We start from the raw sequence: 17,254 nt of genomic DNA, 5'->3' as shown, positions 1-17,254 counted from the left end.
TACAATGTCATGTAGGTACTAGTACAGAGAGGTTGAATGTAAAAAAAAAACATAAAACCCTTGACAGCGTTATGAAATTGTTTCAAGTAAAGAATATTGCTTCGAACTTTTAGATTAGAAATAGGAACCATAAACCAAGTGGCAAAATAAGCTCATTTGCAATAATATATCTATTTCCTGATATATTATTTTGATTTTTAAATGGCTGGAAATCCGTATTTTTAATTATGCAATGAATTTGTTACATTTATGGTTGTACAGTGATCATCACAATCCAATTTTATAGGATTTCCATCCTGCAACCCTGGCACATTCCCCCCACCCCCCAACCTGTCTCCTTCAGAAACCATGAGTTTCTCAAAGTCTGTGAGTCAGTATCTGGTCTGCAACGAAGTTCATTGTGTCCTTTTTTCAGATTCCACGTGTCAGTGAAAGCATTTGATGTTGGTATCTCATTGTCTGAATGATTTCACTTAGCATGATAATTTCTAGATCCACTCATGTTGCTAAAACTGCTAGTATTTCGTTCCTTTTAATGGCTGAATAATATTCCATTGTGTATATGTAGAGGATGTAGGTTTGATCCCTGGCCTCCCTCACAGGGTTAAGGATCTGGTGTTGCCGTGAGCTGTGGTGTAGGTTGCAGACATGGCTCGGATCTGGCGTTGCTGTGGCTGTGGTGTAGGCCAGCAGCTACGGCTCCGATTCTACCCCTAGCCTGGGAACCTCCATATCTCTCAAGTGCAGCCCTAAAAAGACAACAAAACAACAACATAAAAATAATGTGAAATAATCTAAAAATTAAGTGAATTTTGCAAGATGCGTTCAATACACAAACTCAATTTTATTCTTGTAATACTAGCAACCAACAAAAGCAGTACAATTATTTGAAGAATGAAAGCACTTACAAAATGAAAGTCATATAAGTCGGCATCACTCTGCAGGTGATTGCACCTAGTGGGTATAGGTGGTGGGTATCTAACAAAAGACGCATATTTTCTCCACAGAAGACTAGGAGGCGTCACTTATATAAATTTTTGAACGTGAAGTTAAATGGTGAAATACACCACATTTGTGGTTTGAAACTTCCATTGATAGCTTGAAGAGATGGTTCTCCCTAAACTGATCTGCAGCTTCAACACAATCTTACGGGAAAATAGCACTCCCCTCATTAAGCGAATAAAATATTATATGAGCTAATAAAATAATTGTAATATTGCATAGAGGAAATAGGATACAAAAAGAAAATTTAGGGGTGGATCTGAGTGGAATTTTCCATACAGTTCTGCATTAATTTAGCAGATATTACAATAAACAAAGTGCAATTACTATTTATATTAAATAGGTTGCAAATATATCTCAGAACACTTTTTAATGAAAGAAACTGTGTTATGAGATGAACTCATTTATATGACATTAAATTAATCAAAGAAAAATATATGCACTGTGGGAGTTCCCTTTGTGGCTCAGTGGTTAATGAGCCCGACTAGGATCCATGAGGATGTGGGTTCCATCGCTGGCCTCGCTCAGTGGGTTAAGGATCTGGTGTTGCCATGAGCTGTGGTGTAGGTCACAGATGCAGCTCGGACCCCATATTGCTGTAGCTGTGGTGTAGACTGGCAGCTGTAGCTCTCATTCAACCCCTAACCTGGGAACCTCCGTATGCCATGGGTGCGGCCCTAAAAAGCAAAAAAAAAAAAAAAAAAAAAAAAAATCAAACACAAAACCCAAACCAAAACAAACAAAATATATATATGCACTGCATAAAAAGAATCCCTTTTTTCTACTATTCAAATACATAGTGGTGGTTGAAAATAATGAACTGTGGAATGGATCCCAGGATTTAATGCAAATTACCAGGCAGCTATTTTGTGAAAACAGACCCCCTAAGGTGAATATTGAAATCCAAAGCATGCAGAATAATCAAGGCAATCTCGATAACTAAGAACAGAGCTAGAGAGTAAGTTACCAAGCCTCAAGACCATGTACCTGTCCCCCAGTAGCTGGCTGTCCTTCTGCGTTACAGGATTTGTTATGGGACCCACATCCTCCTGGCTGTCAGTCCCCAAAATAGGTGAGCCATTCTCAACCCTTCTGTCTCCCCTCTCCCCAGGCTTTTGCTTCTCTCTTGCGTATTTCCTACCTCTCACTGCAACCAGAAGGATCTTTATCCAGGACACAGTTCATCATAACACAACTGCGACCAAAATGCCTCACGAGCTCCCTTTGTCTTGAGGGTGAAACAGGCAGGTATTTATTCATGCGGCATCCGTGGCTGTGCGTGATCACCCCCTGCATGTGCCCAGCATCTTCCAGCGCCACCTTTTCTCTCACACTCAAAGCTCTGGTCGTATGGAATGTTTTCAGCCTCTGTTGTGCATCTGAGCCTTTGCACAAATGAGCACCCCCACATTGTCCCCTTTCCTGACCTCTGCAGCCCCCACCCCATGTCTGTTTAATGAAATCTTTCACAGGAAGAGGCTGTAAAGTCATCCTGTATTTTCCTCCTCACAGGATGTATCCTCTTTTATTTTCTCCCTTCTTTAGGGTCGCTGCTCCTGGACAGTAAACCCTGTTATGCTGGAGATGAGGTTCCCCTTGGTGTGTTAAGCTTTGGTCAGTGCCTGGCACGTGGTAGGCTCTCGTACCAGAGATCGGAACCGCTTATTCCCACCCCATCACATCACTTCTCACGTCACTGGGAATGGAAGTACCCATGTTTAGCTTGCCACAGAGCCCTGGGGTAAAGGCCACGTTTTTCGTTCTCCCTTGCCTCTGGGTGGGGCAGGCTCTTCAGTTCTGACCATTGGGAAGAGATGGAAGTGGTTTTGAGTGTTTCCAAGAAAGCATCCTAACAATTGACCCATGTTCTATCCCCCCTCCTTCTCTCCCCCCCCCACCTCCTTCCTCCCTCTCTTCTTTCTCCCCATGCTTCACTTTTCTGTCTGAACTATCAGCCATGTTCAATATTTCAAAAAGAGTGATGCGGGTGTGAGGGCGAGCTGGCTATGACGTCTGTCACCCCATTGATGGTCAGCGTGGACTCGGCTGATCTGGCTGGCTGGGCGGGTGTCCCCTTCCTCCCTCCCCGCTCCATGTGCATCCCTCCTGAAGCTGTGCTCGGTAGAGCAGGACCACCGTGCCCAATAGAGGAGGGCCGTTGTTCGGTCAGGGGTGTACAAGTAGTGGTGCTCCCTGGATGGAACCTCCAGATAAGCTCACGAAAAGAGGAATGCAACCCTTCATCATTTCACTTGGACTTCTGAGACCCTACAACAGTAGGGCCAGGGCGGGAAAGACCCCTCCATTCCCTGGAGGACACTCCTTTGCCCGGCTCAAGCCCCTACATCTTTATCTTGAGTTCTAAAGTTTTTTTTTTTTTTTGTCTTTTTAGGGCTGCACCCATGGCATATGGACATTCCCAGACTAGGCATCGAATTGGAGCTGCAGCTGCCAACCTACACCACAGCCACCGCCACGCAGGATCTGAACCACGTCTGTGACTACACCGCAGCTCACAGTAGTGCCAGCTCTTTCAGCCACTGAACGGGGCCAGGGATCGGACCCACATCCTCATGGATGCTAGTGGGGTTTGTTACTGCTGAGCCTGAATGTGAACTCCAACCCCTAAAATATTTCTACCCGATCGGCTTTTTTCCCCTTGAGACTCTTGGTTTCTTGCCGTGAACTGGAAGCTGCAAAATGCGGAATGGCATAGATTCACTCCAGACAAGTCCGTCTCATCTTGAGATGAGACGACTATAAATCAATATAAACTACGAAGTTCTCGTGCATGAGAACACTGGCAGATGAAGACTGGAAAGGAAGAGATTGGGTACTGGGGCCCCTGGTCATGAGGCAGTAATTGGCACGATCTCAAATTGCCTGTTGTGTTGGGACCAGGAATGGTCGCCACACATTGAGCCACTGTTCTATGTCAGAGCTCGTGCTGGTTTCCTGATAATTCTTTGTGGGTATGTGTTATTGTTACTCACACAATTTTAAAAATTAAAGTCTAGTTGATTTCCAGTGTTTGGATATCCTCGATCTCATTAAATCTTCAAGGTATCCTTTCGAGGTTGGAATTCCTATTTTCTGATACTAAACAGAAAACTCAGATTTGTAGAACGAATTTGATGGGGGTGAGGTGTCCCGATGTTGAGAGGAGGCGGAGGCCCACACAATGGATGTATTCCTGGGTTGATCAGGGAGAAACTCTCCGAAAGGAGAGGATTTCTGGGGCCCGCACAACCTTTCAGGGGTTGAGCTCGGAGTCACGTTTGCATCGCCACTTACCCAACATCACGAGCTGAGGACTCTTAGTCGTGGGAACAACGAACACAGCTGTTAAATCTGACATACATTTAATTCACATGAGGTCACATTAGATACAGGACAGTGGGCCGGGGGGCAGTATTGGGGTTCAGGTGCTGCTGTGGAGAAACTGCAGGTGCTCATGGAGTATAGATGTGGTATCTTAAGTCAGGCGGGAGGATGTGGGAAGTTTTCTTGGAGGATGTTTCTTCTGAGAGACCCAAAGAATAAGGCAAAGTGTGGATAAAGAGGTGAAGAAGATGGAATCCTACAAAGGCCAAGGACAGAGGGAATCGGGGCACGGTTGCCATCCAGCCGGACACGTTTCCGTCGCCATGCTGTTCATTTATAGTCTGCATTTCCATTGGCTGGTTTTTGCCTCTCTGCCTCCTGTGCCTTTTGATAAATGCCAGTTTCTGGACTGGTTATTACGTATGTGGAATGGCAGAGGCAGAGAGAGGGATAAAGACAGATCCAGGAAGGCAGACATCCCACGGCCATGCTGTTCAAGAAGACGTTCTCGGAACGATGGGCGCAGTGGAGATTGCGGTGGGCAGGAAGCAGTCCTAACCATACTTAGAGCTGGGAAGGGACAGTGGGATTTGTCTGCAGAAAAAAGTCTAGCGTCATCATCCCCCATCCTGCCAGAGTCCACACAGTTCCCTTTCGCTTTGCTGCCGTGACCCCGTCCTCCATGGGTACAACCCAGAGCTCCCCACAGCCCAAGGTGGGGACCAGCATCCGCACTCCCTGTGGCCCCCCCGCATATCTTGGTCATTTCTCCAGGGGGCTCTGTGCTCTGGGCCTTCTCCTGCATCCCCTACTTGAAGCCCCGTGGGTTCTGTCTTGCCGTCTCTTCCTGTGGAGGCAGTCTTCAATCAGGAGCCCCACGAGGGCCACCAGGACCAGGAAAGCGATGCCCATGCGAAGGAGATTCTGGCCAGTGTGATCCCAGAGGTCAGGCTCTGGGGTCAGAAGAGCAGAGTGGTCACTGGCAGGAACCTCCCAAGACCACTCCCGGCCTCTCTTCCTCTTTCTGTCCCAGACACCCCTTCCCTGAGTGCCCACCGCCAGTGGCTCGCTTACCTTTCTGGATCGGGGTGTCTACGGTTAACACGTAGGGGTCCCAGCCGTCTGCAGGTGATAAGGAAAGTGAGGAAGAGAGAAAGACAGTGTCGGCCCCTTCTATCCCAGTCTCTCCCACCCTTGGACACACTCCATGCTGTGCTGTAGCTTTTTGGGGGGCCCCCACCCCACATTCCAGGTCTCAGTGACTTCATCTGGCAGGTAGAATGAGAGTTCAAAGACATACCAAGGGGAGTTCCCGTCATGGCTCAGTGGTTAACGAATCCGACTAGGAACCATAAGGTTGCGGGTTTGATTCCTGGCCTTGCTCAGTGGGTTAAGGATCTGGCGTTGCTGTGAGCTATGGTGTAGGTTGCAGACATGGCTCGGATCCCCCATTGCTGTGGCTGTGGTGTAGGTCAGTGGCTACAGCTCCAATTAGACCCCTAGCCTGGGAACATCCGTACGCCACAGGAGCAGCCCTAGGAAAGACAAAACAAAACAAAAAAACAAAAGACAAACCAGGGGAAGGATTCAGCTCTAGGACTAATAAGTGTGTGTCTCCAGGCGTATCTTCTTTTTTTAAGGTATTCCTTTTTTTTTTTTAAATTGAGGTACAGTTGATTTGCAATGTTGTGCGAATTTCTGCTGTGCAGCAGAGCGATTCAGTTATATGTGTGTGTGTATATATATATATATATTCTTTTTCGTATTCTTTTCTCTTCCGCCTCATCACAGGCCATCGGGTCGCGTTCCCTGTGCTACACAGTAGGACCTTGTCCTTTGTCCATCCTGTGTGTAAGAGTTCGGATCTGCTCCCCCAAACCCCCAATCTCCCCACCTCATCTCCCTTGGCAACCGCAGATCTATTTTCTGTGTCGGCAAGTCTGTTTCTGTTTCACAGGTAGGTCCCTTTGTGTCCTGTTTTAGCTTAAGTGCCTATGGTCGACTAATCTATGACAAAGGAGACAACACATAGGGAGCAGAGATAGTCTCTTCCTAAGTTTAATTTTTTTTTTTGTCTTTTTGTCTTTTGTTGTTGTTGTTGCTATTTCTTGGGCCGCTCCCACGGCATATGGAGGTTCCCAGTCTAGGGGTTGAATCGGAGCTGTAGCCACCGGCCTACACCAGAGCCACAGCAACGTGGGATCCGAGCCGCGTCTGCAACCTACACCACAGCTCACGGCAACGCCGGATCGTTAACCCACTGTGCAAGGGCAGGGACCGAACCCGCAACCTCATGGTTCCTAGTCGGATTCGTTAACCACTGTGCCACGACGGGAACTCCCTAAGTTTAATTTTTAAAGTATGGCTGATGTACCGTGTTGTGGCCGTTTACACTGTAGAGCGTAGCGACCCAGTCATATATATATGTATATTCTTTTTCTCATATGATTTTCCATCAAATTCTATCACAGGTGATTGGGTAGAGTTCTCTGTGCTGTACAGCAGGACCTCACTGCTTATCTGTCCTACATGGAATCGTTTGCATCTGCCAACCCCAAACTCCCCGTCCATCCCCCCCCCTCCCCCTTGGCAGCCACACGTCTGTTCTCTGTGCCTGAGTCTGTTTCTGTTTGGTAGATGGGTTCATTTGTGTCGTGTTGTAGCCTCCACATGCCGGTGATGTCCGGCGTGTCTCTGCCTGCTTCCTTGGTCCCTCCGTCGCTCTCCTTTCTTATTCCTCACAGAGAATTCCGAGTGTCACCAACCTTTCCCAAGGCCCCAAATGAGCTGGCCCAGCCCCCCATCCCCTTCATCCCCCCTGACACCATTTCCAGCCCCACTGGCCTCCTTTCTTCTTTTGTCTCCCTGCCCATCTTTATGCCATCCTTATGGCTGCTCTCTCTCTCTCTCTCTCTCTCTCTCTCTGGAAAGTTCTTTCTAACTGACAGCCGCAGGACTAACACCGCAGCTCTTTCAGGGCTTGGCTTGGTGCCTCTGTCTCCGTGAGACCGATTCAGCCAGCTCTCCTGAGTGGTGCTCCCTGCCCTCCTCCCAGTCCCCTCACACCATTTGTCCTACTTTTCTCTTCTTCCGCACCGTCATCTCCTCCCCACGTGCCCCGTCATGGGTTTATGGATCCTGACTCTGACTCGCAGTCTGCCTTCTCTTGCGAGAATGCAAGTGCCACCCAAACAGGGCTGGCTGTCTGGTTGGTGGATGGACCTGTAGTTCATGGCAGGTGCTGTGCATTCAGGGGATGTTTTGAATGGACACCCGCTTTTGCCTGCTGTGGGAGGCACTGACTCCTTGCCCAAGTTTAGAAGTACCTGTTACTCACCAGGAGAAGAGGTGTGCTCTGTGGGTGCAAAGGTGGTGTCCCCACCATCTCCTGGCAGTGGAGACAAGCAAAAAAAAAAAAAAAATCGAGGGCTCTGGGTTTCCGCTGATCTTCCCACCGGTTCCCTCTGCCCCCCATCCCTCTGGCGACCTTCCTCATGAACTATCAGCTGCGCCTCTAGAAAGTGGCTGTGGAAGAGGGTGTGGTGCCTCTTCCCACCCTCCCCTTCGCTGCCTCCCTCCTTCCTCTTCCCACCCTCCCCTTCGCTGCCTCCCTCCTTCCTGTCCGGGATTCACCGCAGGATCCAGACAGGAGAAAGAGCGGAAGGTGTCGGGGGGAGGGGGGGTGTCCTCACCTTTGACCAGGAGCTTCACAGGCTCACTGGGGAAAGACCATGCGTGCTTGTTGTAGGAGCCAAAACATCTGTATGTCCCTCCATGAGCCCTGGTCACCGGGCCCATGGGGAACTCCGCCTGCATCGTCCCGTATCCGTGCTGCGGGCGGCTGGACCTCCCCTCCTTGAGCAGGAAGAACATGCTCGTTGCTGTCTCTAGACGACAGGAGAAGGTCACGTTCTCTCCTGAGGTCACCTCGGGTCTGGGTTGAACAGAGAGGGCGGGTGTGTCGTACAGCCCTGCGAGAGGAGGCGGCTGGTGAGTAAGGAGCCTCTCGATCCTGCTTTCCTCGCTCCCACCCCGCTGCTCCTTAGGACCGGGCTCTTGCTCCCCAGAACCTCAGCCTCTTCCTCTAGTTCCTGAATTTGTCTCGGTCGGTCTTTGAAACATCCTCTCTGATCTCTCCCTTTGGGGCTGCTCTCCTAGCTTCCAGGGGCGTTAATATGAATCTTTCTCTGGGAATTGCCCCGCATCTGTGGTCCTCCCAGTTTGATCCTTGGGACCAGTATCATCTAGAGGCTTGTTAGGAATGCAAATTTCCAGGCTCTACCCCAGACCTATTGCATCAGGAACTTAGGAGAGGGCCAGCTATCTGCGTTTGAAAACAGTCTTAGTTTTAGCTTTGGTAAAATGTATATAAATTTGCCATCTTGACTTTTTTTTTCTTTAGCTTTTTTTTTTTTTTTTTTTTGTCTTTTTTGCCATTTATTGGGCCGCTCTCACGGCATATGGAGGTTCCCAGGCTAGGGGTCCAGTCGGAGCTGTAGCCACCAGCCTACACCAGAGCCACAGCAACGCGGGATCCGAGCCGCGTCTGCGACCTACACCACAGCTCATGGCAACGCTGGATCGTTAACCCACTGAGCAAGGCCAGAGATCGAACCTGCAACCTCATGGTTCCTAGTCGGATTTGTTAACCACTGTGCCATGATGGGAACTCCGACTTTTTATTTTTAAAATTAAATTTTATGTGTTATATGTTTCTCTGACCCTCCCCATTCTTCGTACTACTCTATAAAGTAGATGATTAGTGAGAGCCTCCTGTAATGCAGAGGAAAATCTACTCGTTGGTTTGTAGTAACTTAGACGGGAAAAAAGAATGGGTATATTTGTATGTATGACTGCCTCACTTTGCTGGTACACCTGACACAAAAACCACATTGTAAGTCAACTATAATAAAATTAAACTTAAAAAATAAAAGTGGCATATCAAAAATGAAGAAAAAACTTTTGGGTTATTGTTGAGTTACAGTGTTGTATTAGTTTCAGCTGTGTAGCATCGTGGCTCTGTTATATATATACATATGTCCATCCTGACTTTTTTTGCTTTTTTTTTTTTGGCTTTTTAGGGCTATATCCATGGCACATGGAGACTCCCAGGCCAGGGCACATAACCTCCCACCGGCCTGCACCACAACCACAGCCGTGCATGATCTGAACCCCGTCTGTGACCGACACCACAGCTCACGGCAATGCCAGACCTTAACCCACTGAGCGCGAGGCCAGGGATCAGACCCCCGTCCTCACGGATGCCAGTCGGGTTTGTTAACCACTGTGCCACGACGGGAACTCCCCTCTGACTGTTTTAATTGCGTAGTTCCCTCGCAGTAAGTGCATCCACGTCATTGTACAATTATCCCCATTCATCTCCAGGACTTTCTTCCGTCTTGCACAACTGAAACTCCTCCTTAAACACGAGCTTTTCGTCCCCCTCCCCCAGCCTCTGACGACCACTGTCCTCTTTTCTGCCTCTGCACTCGACTGTTTAGATGGGTGGGTTGAGGTGGGTGCGCCCTGGCGCTTACCGCTCCTTTGGGGACAGGCTTATTTCACTCGTACAATGTGCTCAGGGCTCACCCTTTTTTTTAATAGCACGTGAGAATTTTCTTCCTTTTTAAGGCTGAATAAAATTCAGTTGTATGAATAGACCCCATTTTCTGCTTCCATTCACTCATGGATGGACAGCTGTTTCTATTTTTTCGGCCGTTATGAATAGTGCTTCCATGAACATGGGTTAACTTAAGTTATCTGTGCGTCGTCTAAGTCCTCCAGGCGATTCTGGTATTTGCTTACTTTGAGAAGCACATACCTCACTGAAGGCAGTCATCTGACTCAAGGTCACCTGGCCTCCCGCTCACCTTAACCCCACTTACGTTGTCTTTTTCTGTACCTCACGTCCTCTCACGGATCTGAGTTTCCTGACTTGGACTCACGGTCTGTTTTCTGCGACAATACAAGCAAGTACCACACAAGCAAAGACGTTTGTCCCCAGGAGTGGTTCTTGTCCGGTCACTGGCTGATGCCGAGGGGTCCAGCACCCCCAACTGCATTTAAAGACCACTCGGAAGGGCCCTCCCAGGTCTGGAGTTCCGTGGTTGCTCGGATGAGGCCCCTGGGGAAACTGCCTCCCAGTCCAACCCCACCTTCTGCCCAGCCTGGGTCCCTCACTCTTCCCACGTGTTTTTGAGGCTACTCCACTGTCATCCCCTCTGTGCCAAACACCCATCTCAGAGTCTCTTTTCTGAAGAACCTAAGACAAATCTGCCTCTAGGACATAGAGACAACTTCTCTAAAGAGAATCCCCGTAAGCAGCAGTCTGCTCCCTCTGTTACCTCCAAGACAGGGACCAGTACCCGATGGAGGCTTGGGAGACACAGGAGAGGAAGAGCAACGGATAACCCTCCCCAGGATTCAGGCCGAGAGCGTGACTCTGCAGCTGTAGAGTGGGGCTGTCACCTGTGACCACCAGATCCAGAGGGTCGCTGGGCTGGGACCAGCGCTCCCCGCTTCGGTAGAGGCACTGGTACTGCCCTGCAGTGTTGGAGTTCATGGCCTGGACGGAGAACTTGGCCCGGTTCACGCTTCCAGGTGACTTCGGTCTGCCTAAGGCAGAAAGGCCCCCCTCGAAGAGCAGCTGGTACTCAACAGCCTGGTGGGGTCCCTGACACCAGATGACCGCTGGGTGTCCCTTGGGAATCATGAAACTGGGTTTGGCCCAGATGACAGGTTTGGAGAGGGTCTCTGGAAAGCAATCACAGGCTGCAGTTCCACATAAAGCCCCCACCCACCCCGCTTTCCCCCCAGCTGCTGGCCTCAGGCTGCCCTCGCCGCCAGCGGCTCTCAGGTGGATACTTAGCCGGAACCCAGCCTCTGGGGCTTTGAAGGAGAGACTCACGCTGCTGGGTGCGGGTGCTCTGGCTCAGACACAGCCCTGGAAAACAGGAATGATGTGTGCGTTGCCCCTCCCGCACCAGACCCCCAAACTCCACCTCTGCCGCGCAGAAACTCACCACCGAGGAAGAGAAGGGCTGCAGGTGCCAATGGCATAGCTCAGAGTCTGCCGGGCTGGTGTGGAGCAGCTGGGCGAAGACTGAGGCCCGCAGGCTGGGGAGATGCAGAGGATGTGGTGAGTGAGAGCGGGCACCAATCACCATGGGCCTTCCTCACTGACTTTCTTACGAGAGGGTTCAGCGTCTCCCTCCACCTCTGACCATTGGGTGTAAGGGAAGGACCCAGTCCCCCTGACACATCAGATGGTGTCTGTGGTTTCTGACCCGAACCTCTCATGATTGTCTGCCCCAACTGAAACTCACTTCTGGGTCAATTTTTTTTTTTTCTTTTTGGCCCGTGCCCAGGGCATACGGAAGTTCCTGGGCCGGAGATGGAATCCATCCTGGAGCTGTGACCTACATCATAGCTGTAGCAGCGCTGGATCCTTAACCCACCACAATGGGCTGGAGTCAGACCCGTGCCTCCAAAGAGAGAAACTGGATCATTAATCCACATGACACAGTGCGTCAACTTCTAAATTGTGAAATACGGGGATTATGCCCAGGGATGGCGGGGGGCAGGGTACAGAGCAAAAACCTTGGAATCATTAAAAAAAATATGTATTTAACTTTGACTCCTTTGTGTACAGCATTCACATGTTTGGATGTTTGCTGATCTTGTCAGAATGTAATGATACCACTGTCGTCTTCAAATATTTGTTACAATGTTTTAATAAAGTGCTATTGTTTTTAAGAAAAATGTATTTTATTTCTTACATAATGACATTCCTTTAGTGGGTTATAAAGCAGAAATTAAATATTAAGTTCTATATGTCCATTATTCTTTTTTAAAACCATCTAATTTTTTTTTGGTCTTTTATGGCTGCGTCCACGGTGTATGGAGGTTCCCAGGCTAGGGGTTGAATCGCAGCTACAGCTGCCAGCCTACATAGTACCACAGTACTGCACCACACCACAGCTCAGGGCCATGCCAGATCGTTAACCCACTGAGCGAGGCCAGGGATCGAACCTGCGTCCTCATGGAGCCTAGTCAGACGCATTTCTGCTGAACCACAATAGGAACTGAAAAATGGTCTAAATTTTTAAATCAATTAATTACCTAATTGAAGTAGAGTTGATTTGCAGTATGGGGTGTACAGCGTAGTGATTTGGTGTTTTTGCAGATTATCCTTCATTATATGCTATTACGAGCTAATGGCTGTCTTTCCCTGTGCCGTCTCGAATGTTGGTTGCTCATCTATTTTATACACATGAGTTTGTCTCTCTTAATCCCATCCCCCTAATTGGTTCCTCCTCCCTCCCCTCTCCCCTGTGGTGACTACACGTTCACTTTCTGCATCTCTGAGTCTGTTTTACATACGCATTCACTTGTGTTCTTTTTGAGAGTGTGTGTATAAGGGATATCATACGCTCTGTGTCTTTTTCTGCTGCATTTCACAAAGTATAATATTCTCTAGGTTTATCTATGTTGCTACAAATGGAAGAATTTCATAATTTTTATGGTTAAGTAATATTCCCGTGTGTGTGTATATATATATATATGTATGTATATGACATCTCACTCCAGTCATCTGTTGACAGACACTTGGGTTGCTTCTGAGTCCTGGGTATCGTGAATAGTGCTGCTCTGAACATGAGGATGCATCTATCTTTTTGAATTAGTGCTTTCATTTGTTCCAGATACACACTCAGGTGTGGAACTGCTGCATCATAGAGTAGTTTTATTTTTAATTTTTTTTCTTTTGTCTTTTTAGGGCTGTACCTGAGGCATATAGAGGTTCCCAGGCTAGGAGTCTAATCGGAGCTGTAGCCACTGGCCTACACCACAGCCACAGCAATGCCAGATCTGAGCCGCCGCTGTGACCTACACCACAGCTCACGGCAACGCTGAGTCCTTAACCCACTGAGCGAAGCCAGGGATCAAACCCGCAACCTCATGGTTTCCTAGTCGGATTCATTTCCATTGTGCCATGATGGGAACTCCTATTTTTAATTTTTTGAGGAACCTCCATGCCATTTTCCATAGTGGCTGTGCCAATTTGCATTCCCACTAACAGTGTATGAGGGTTCCCCTTTCTCCATAAACTCTCCAGCACTTGTAATTTGCAGACTTTGCAATGATAGTCATTCCGACAGGTGTGAGGGGACATCTCAGTGTTGTTTTGATTTGCATTTATCTAAAATTAGAGATGTGGAGCATTTTCTAGGATGCCTGTTAGTCATCCATTTGTCTTCTTTGGAAAAATGTCTATACAGGTCTTCTGTCTATTTTTTAATGGGGTCGTTTCTTGTTTGTAGTAAGTTGTATGAATTGTTTATATGTTTTGGATATTAACCCCATCAGTCACATCACTTGCAAATATTTTCTCCCATTCTGGAGTTGCCATTTTGTTTGGTCCATAGTTTTAAGTTGTACAAAAACTTTTGTTTTAATTAGATGCCATTTGTTTATTTTTGCTTTTAGTTATTTTGCTTTAGGAGACAGCCACAAAAATACTGCTATGATTTATGTCAGAGAGTGTTCTGCCTTTGTTCCCTTGCAGGACTTTTATGGTTTCCAGTCTTACATTTAAATCTTTAAACCACTTTGAGTGTATTTTTCTCTGTGGGGTGAGGGAATGTTCTAAATCATTGTTGTATGTGTGGGTGTCCAGTTTTTGCAGCACCACATGTTGAAGAGACGGTCTTTCCTCCATTGTATACTCTTGCCTCCTTTGATGTGAGTTAAATGTGTGTGGGTTTATATATGGGCTCTCTATTCCGTTCCGTTGAGCTGTAGGTCTGTTTTTGTGCCAGTAACATGCAGTTTTGATTCCAGTAGCTTTGTAGTATAGTTTGAAGTCTGGAAGTGTAGCAGCTCTGGCTTTGCTCTTTTTCCTCAAGGTTGCTCTGGCAATTCAGGTCTCCTGTGGCTCCATATGAGTTTTAGGATTATTTGCTTTAGTTCTGTGACAAATCCCATGAGTATTGCAATAGGGATTGCTTTAAATCTCTAGGTTGCTTTGGATAGTATGGTCATTTTAAGAATATAAATTCTTCTGATCCAAGAGCATGGGTTCTCTTTCCATTTCATTGTGTTATCTTTAATTTCTTTTGTCAGCGTCTCATGATTTTCTGAGTATAAGTTTTTTTACTTACTTGGTTAGATTTATTCATAGGCGTTTTACACTTTCTGATGCAATTATAAAAGGGATCGTTTTCTTAATTTCTCCCACTGATAGCTTATTGTTAGTGTATAGAAATGCAACTGATTTCATATATTAACTTTGTGTCCTACAACCATTAGAACTAATAAATTAATAAAGCATTCATTTATTATTCTAATAGTTTTGTGGTGGATTCTTTATGGTTTTTTTTACCTTTTATTTTGTTTTTTTTTTCTACTGCACAGCATGGTGACCCAAGAAAACTAAATAAAAGGAGTCCAAATTGGAAAAAAAAGTAAAAAATTATGACCAATGGTTTTTTCTTTTTTCTTTTTGTGTTTTGTCCTTTTAGGGCCGCACCCATGGCATATGGAGGTTCCCAGGCTAGGGATCTAATTGGAGCTGTGGCCTCCAGCCTATGCCACAGCCACAGCAATGCCAGATCCAAGCCGCGTCTGCGACCTACACCACAGCTCATGGCAACGCCGGATCCTTCAGCCACTGAGCAAGGCCAGGGATCAAACCTGCAACCTCATGGTTCCCAGTTGGATTCGTTTCTGCTGCGCCACGACGGGAACTCCTCCCCAGTGGTTTTCTATGTATAGTATCAAGTCATCTGCAAACAATTTGAGTTTTACTTTTATTTCCCAATTTGGTTTTTTTTTGTTTAGTTTTCTTGTCTGATTGCTGAGACTAGGACTTCCAAGACTATGTTAAATACAAATGGCGAGAGTGATCATCCTTGCCTTGTTCCTGATCTCAGATGGAATGCTTTCAGCTTTTTGCCATCGAATATTCTGTTAGCTGAGTTTTGGTGTTTCAGGTCTTATGTTTAAGTCTTTAATCCATTTCCAGTAATTTTTTACGTATGGTGTAAAAAGGTGTCCCACTTCATCTTTCACAGATACTCTCTTCCAGTCCATGGCTTGTTTTTCTGTTCTTCTGACGTCGTCTTTCACACAGCCGGATTTTAAAATTTTATTGAAGTCCCCTTCATCCCTTACCTTTCTCATGGATCGCATCTCCTGGGATGAGCCGTTTGGGTTTACCCAGGACCATCTATGTTTTCTTCCATGTTATCACCTAGGAGTTTCATAGTTTTCATTTTACATTTAGGGCCCTGATCTGTTTGGAGTTTTTGAGTTAACTTTTGTGAATGGTATAAAGTCTGTATCTAAACTCTTTTTTTCAGTCACGTACATGTCCAGTTGTTGGAGCACCGCTTGTTGACGAGGCTATTTTTGCTCCAAGGTATTGTCTTTGCTCCCTTGTGAATAAAATCAGTTGACTATATTTATATGGGTTTATTTCTGAGCTATCTATTCAGTTCTTTTGATCCATTTGCCTGGTGTTTGTTTTTGTTTTGTTTTGTTTTGTTTTTTTGCCGATAACACATTCTTAATTACTTACAGCCGTTCTTGAGGCTGGCATGGAAATAATGATGATTCTCTCCTCTGTTTTCTGCTGCAGAACTCACCAAGGAGGAACAAATTACTCCAATAGTGTGCAGAGATCTGAAGATAAAATTTCCTTTAGGGGTAAGGTTTGTGGTAACCAGATTTGAAAAGTATTTCCTATATGTCAGGCACTGTTCTCAGTGGTTTGCATCATTAATTCTTGGACTTATCATGATAACCTGATGAAGTCGGCAGTATTTACTCCACTGTTTTCAGATAAGGAACCGAAGCACAAGTAAGTTCAGTAAATGCTGTGTGTTATCCAGCTTATTAGAGGTATCGGCTGATCCTCTCAGGGGAGCTATTTCTGAACCTGGAGTGTCTTCCTTGGGTAGCACATGCTAAGGTCAGCCACACCATCCGCTCTCACTAAGTCCGTCTCTTGTTTCTCATGGACTCTTCTGTACCTGTTTAGTCTAGCCCCGGTTTTCACCTAAGCTCATGGCTGTACTCCTAGGACTATTCCCCTGTGTAGACTCTAAGTCCATTTGAAGGTGATGGATTTCAAGTCATGACTCAACCACTCAAAGGGTAAGTGGCCCTGAGGGTGTTGCTAATAATGTAATCATTTTTGATACTTGGAAAAAAACCAACTTTATTAAGATACAATTTACGTGCTATACAATGTACCCATTTAAAGTACAGCATTCAGTGGTTTTATTATATTGGCAGAGTTGCTCAGCCATCACCACAGCCTCATTTCAGAACTCCCCCCATTTCTGAGGTTTGAGTGAAGTATAGTTGATGAACAACAGTGCGGTCGCTTCCGCTGGACAACAGAGTGAATCAGTGATACCTAAACACACATCCGTTGTTCTTCGGATTCTTTTCCCATGTGGGTTATCACAGAATATTGAGTACGGTATCCTGTGCTGTAAGTTCAAAACTGTTTCATTTATTTAGTTATTTCTTTGCTTTTCAGGGCCGCACCTGTGGCATATGGAAGTTCCCAGGCTAGGGGATGAATCTGAGCTGTAGCTACTGGCCTACACCATGGCCAACAGCAACACCAGATCTGAGCCGCATCTGCGACCTATACCGCAGCTCACGGCAACACCGGATCCTTCACCCACGGAGCAAGACCAGGGATTGAACCCACAACCTCATGGTTCCTAGTCAGATTTGTTTCTGCTGCGCCATGACGGGAACTCCCCTCAAAACCTTGTAATCATTTCCCCCCCGCCGCCGACACACAACCCAATACACACTTGCCCTCACTTCCCACTACCTTGTCACTTCTCTGCCTTGAGCAGCCCTAATCTACTTTCAGTTTCTAGAGACCACAAAGAACTTTTAAAAATTG

The 17,254-nt window shown here is 46.7% G+C and overlaps 2 protein-coding genes across 24 annotated transcripts in view; one reads left to right on the top strand and one right to left on the bottom strand.

The window, feature by feature from the left end:
* The window catches only part of GP6 (glycoprotein VI platelet), a 242,993-nt gene that overhangs the window by 133,198 nt on the left and 92,541 nt on the right, over positions 1 to 17,254 (top strand). For 7 of the 22 annotated variants that reach the window (XM_084962094.1, XM_084962091.1, XM_084962093.1 and 4 more), the window contains one exon: positions 15,965 to 16,032. The exons of 1 other annotated variant lie outside the window; for it this stretch is intronic. In XM_084962094.1, the coding sequence (XP_084818220.1) occupies positions 15,965 to 16,032 (68 nt within the window). Of the gene's footprint in view, positions 1 to 2,026; positions 2,075 to 2,113; positions 2,251 to 2,547; positions 4,030 to 9,407; positions 9,991 to 15,686; positions 15,788 to 15,964; positions 16,033 to 17,254 lie in introns of those variants that run through there. 14 more of the 22 variants (XM_084962081.1, XM_084962082.1, XM_084962084.1 and 11 more) reach the window with 6 other exon arrangements.
* On the bottom strand, positions 4,348 to 11,483 carry NCR1 (natural cytotoxicity triggering receptor 1). Of its 2 annotated transcripts, none has more exons than XM_005664831.4 (7): positions 11,349 to 11,483; positions 11,234 to 11,269; positions 10,795 to 11,079; positions 8,019 to 8,297; positions 7,664 to 7,714; positions 5,401 to 5,448; positions 4,348 to 5,279 (listed from the first exon to the last, which is right to left on the bottom strand). In XM_005664831.4, the coding sequence occupies exons 1-7, from the start codon at positions 11,383 to 11,385 to the stop codon at positions 5,089 to 5,091; spliced, it is 927 nt and encodes a 308-aa protein (XP_005664888.1). In that variant the 5' UTR covers positions 11,386 to 11,483; the 3' UTR covers positions 4,348 to 5,088.

This window comes from Sus scrofa, chromosome 6, assembly GCF_054392235.1.
Source record: "Sus scrofa isolate SSC_HxYL_T2T_F1_AM1 chromosome 6, Sscrofa_HxYL_maternal_Yorkshire_Landrace_v2.0, whole genome shotgun sequence".
NCBI classification, from domain to species: domain Eukaryota; kingdom Metazoa; phylum Chordata; class Mammalia; order Artiodactyla; family Suidae; genus Sus; species Sus scrofa.
Note: the sequence above shows the minus strand (reverse complement) of the source record. Positions and strands in the feature narration are given on the sequence as shown.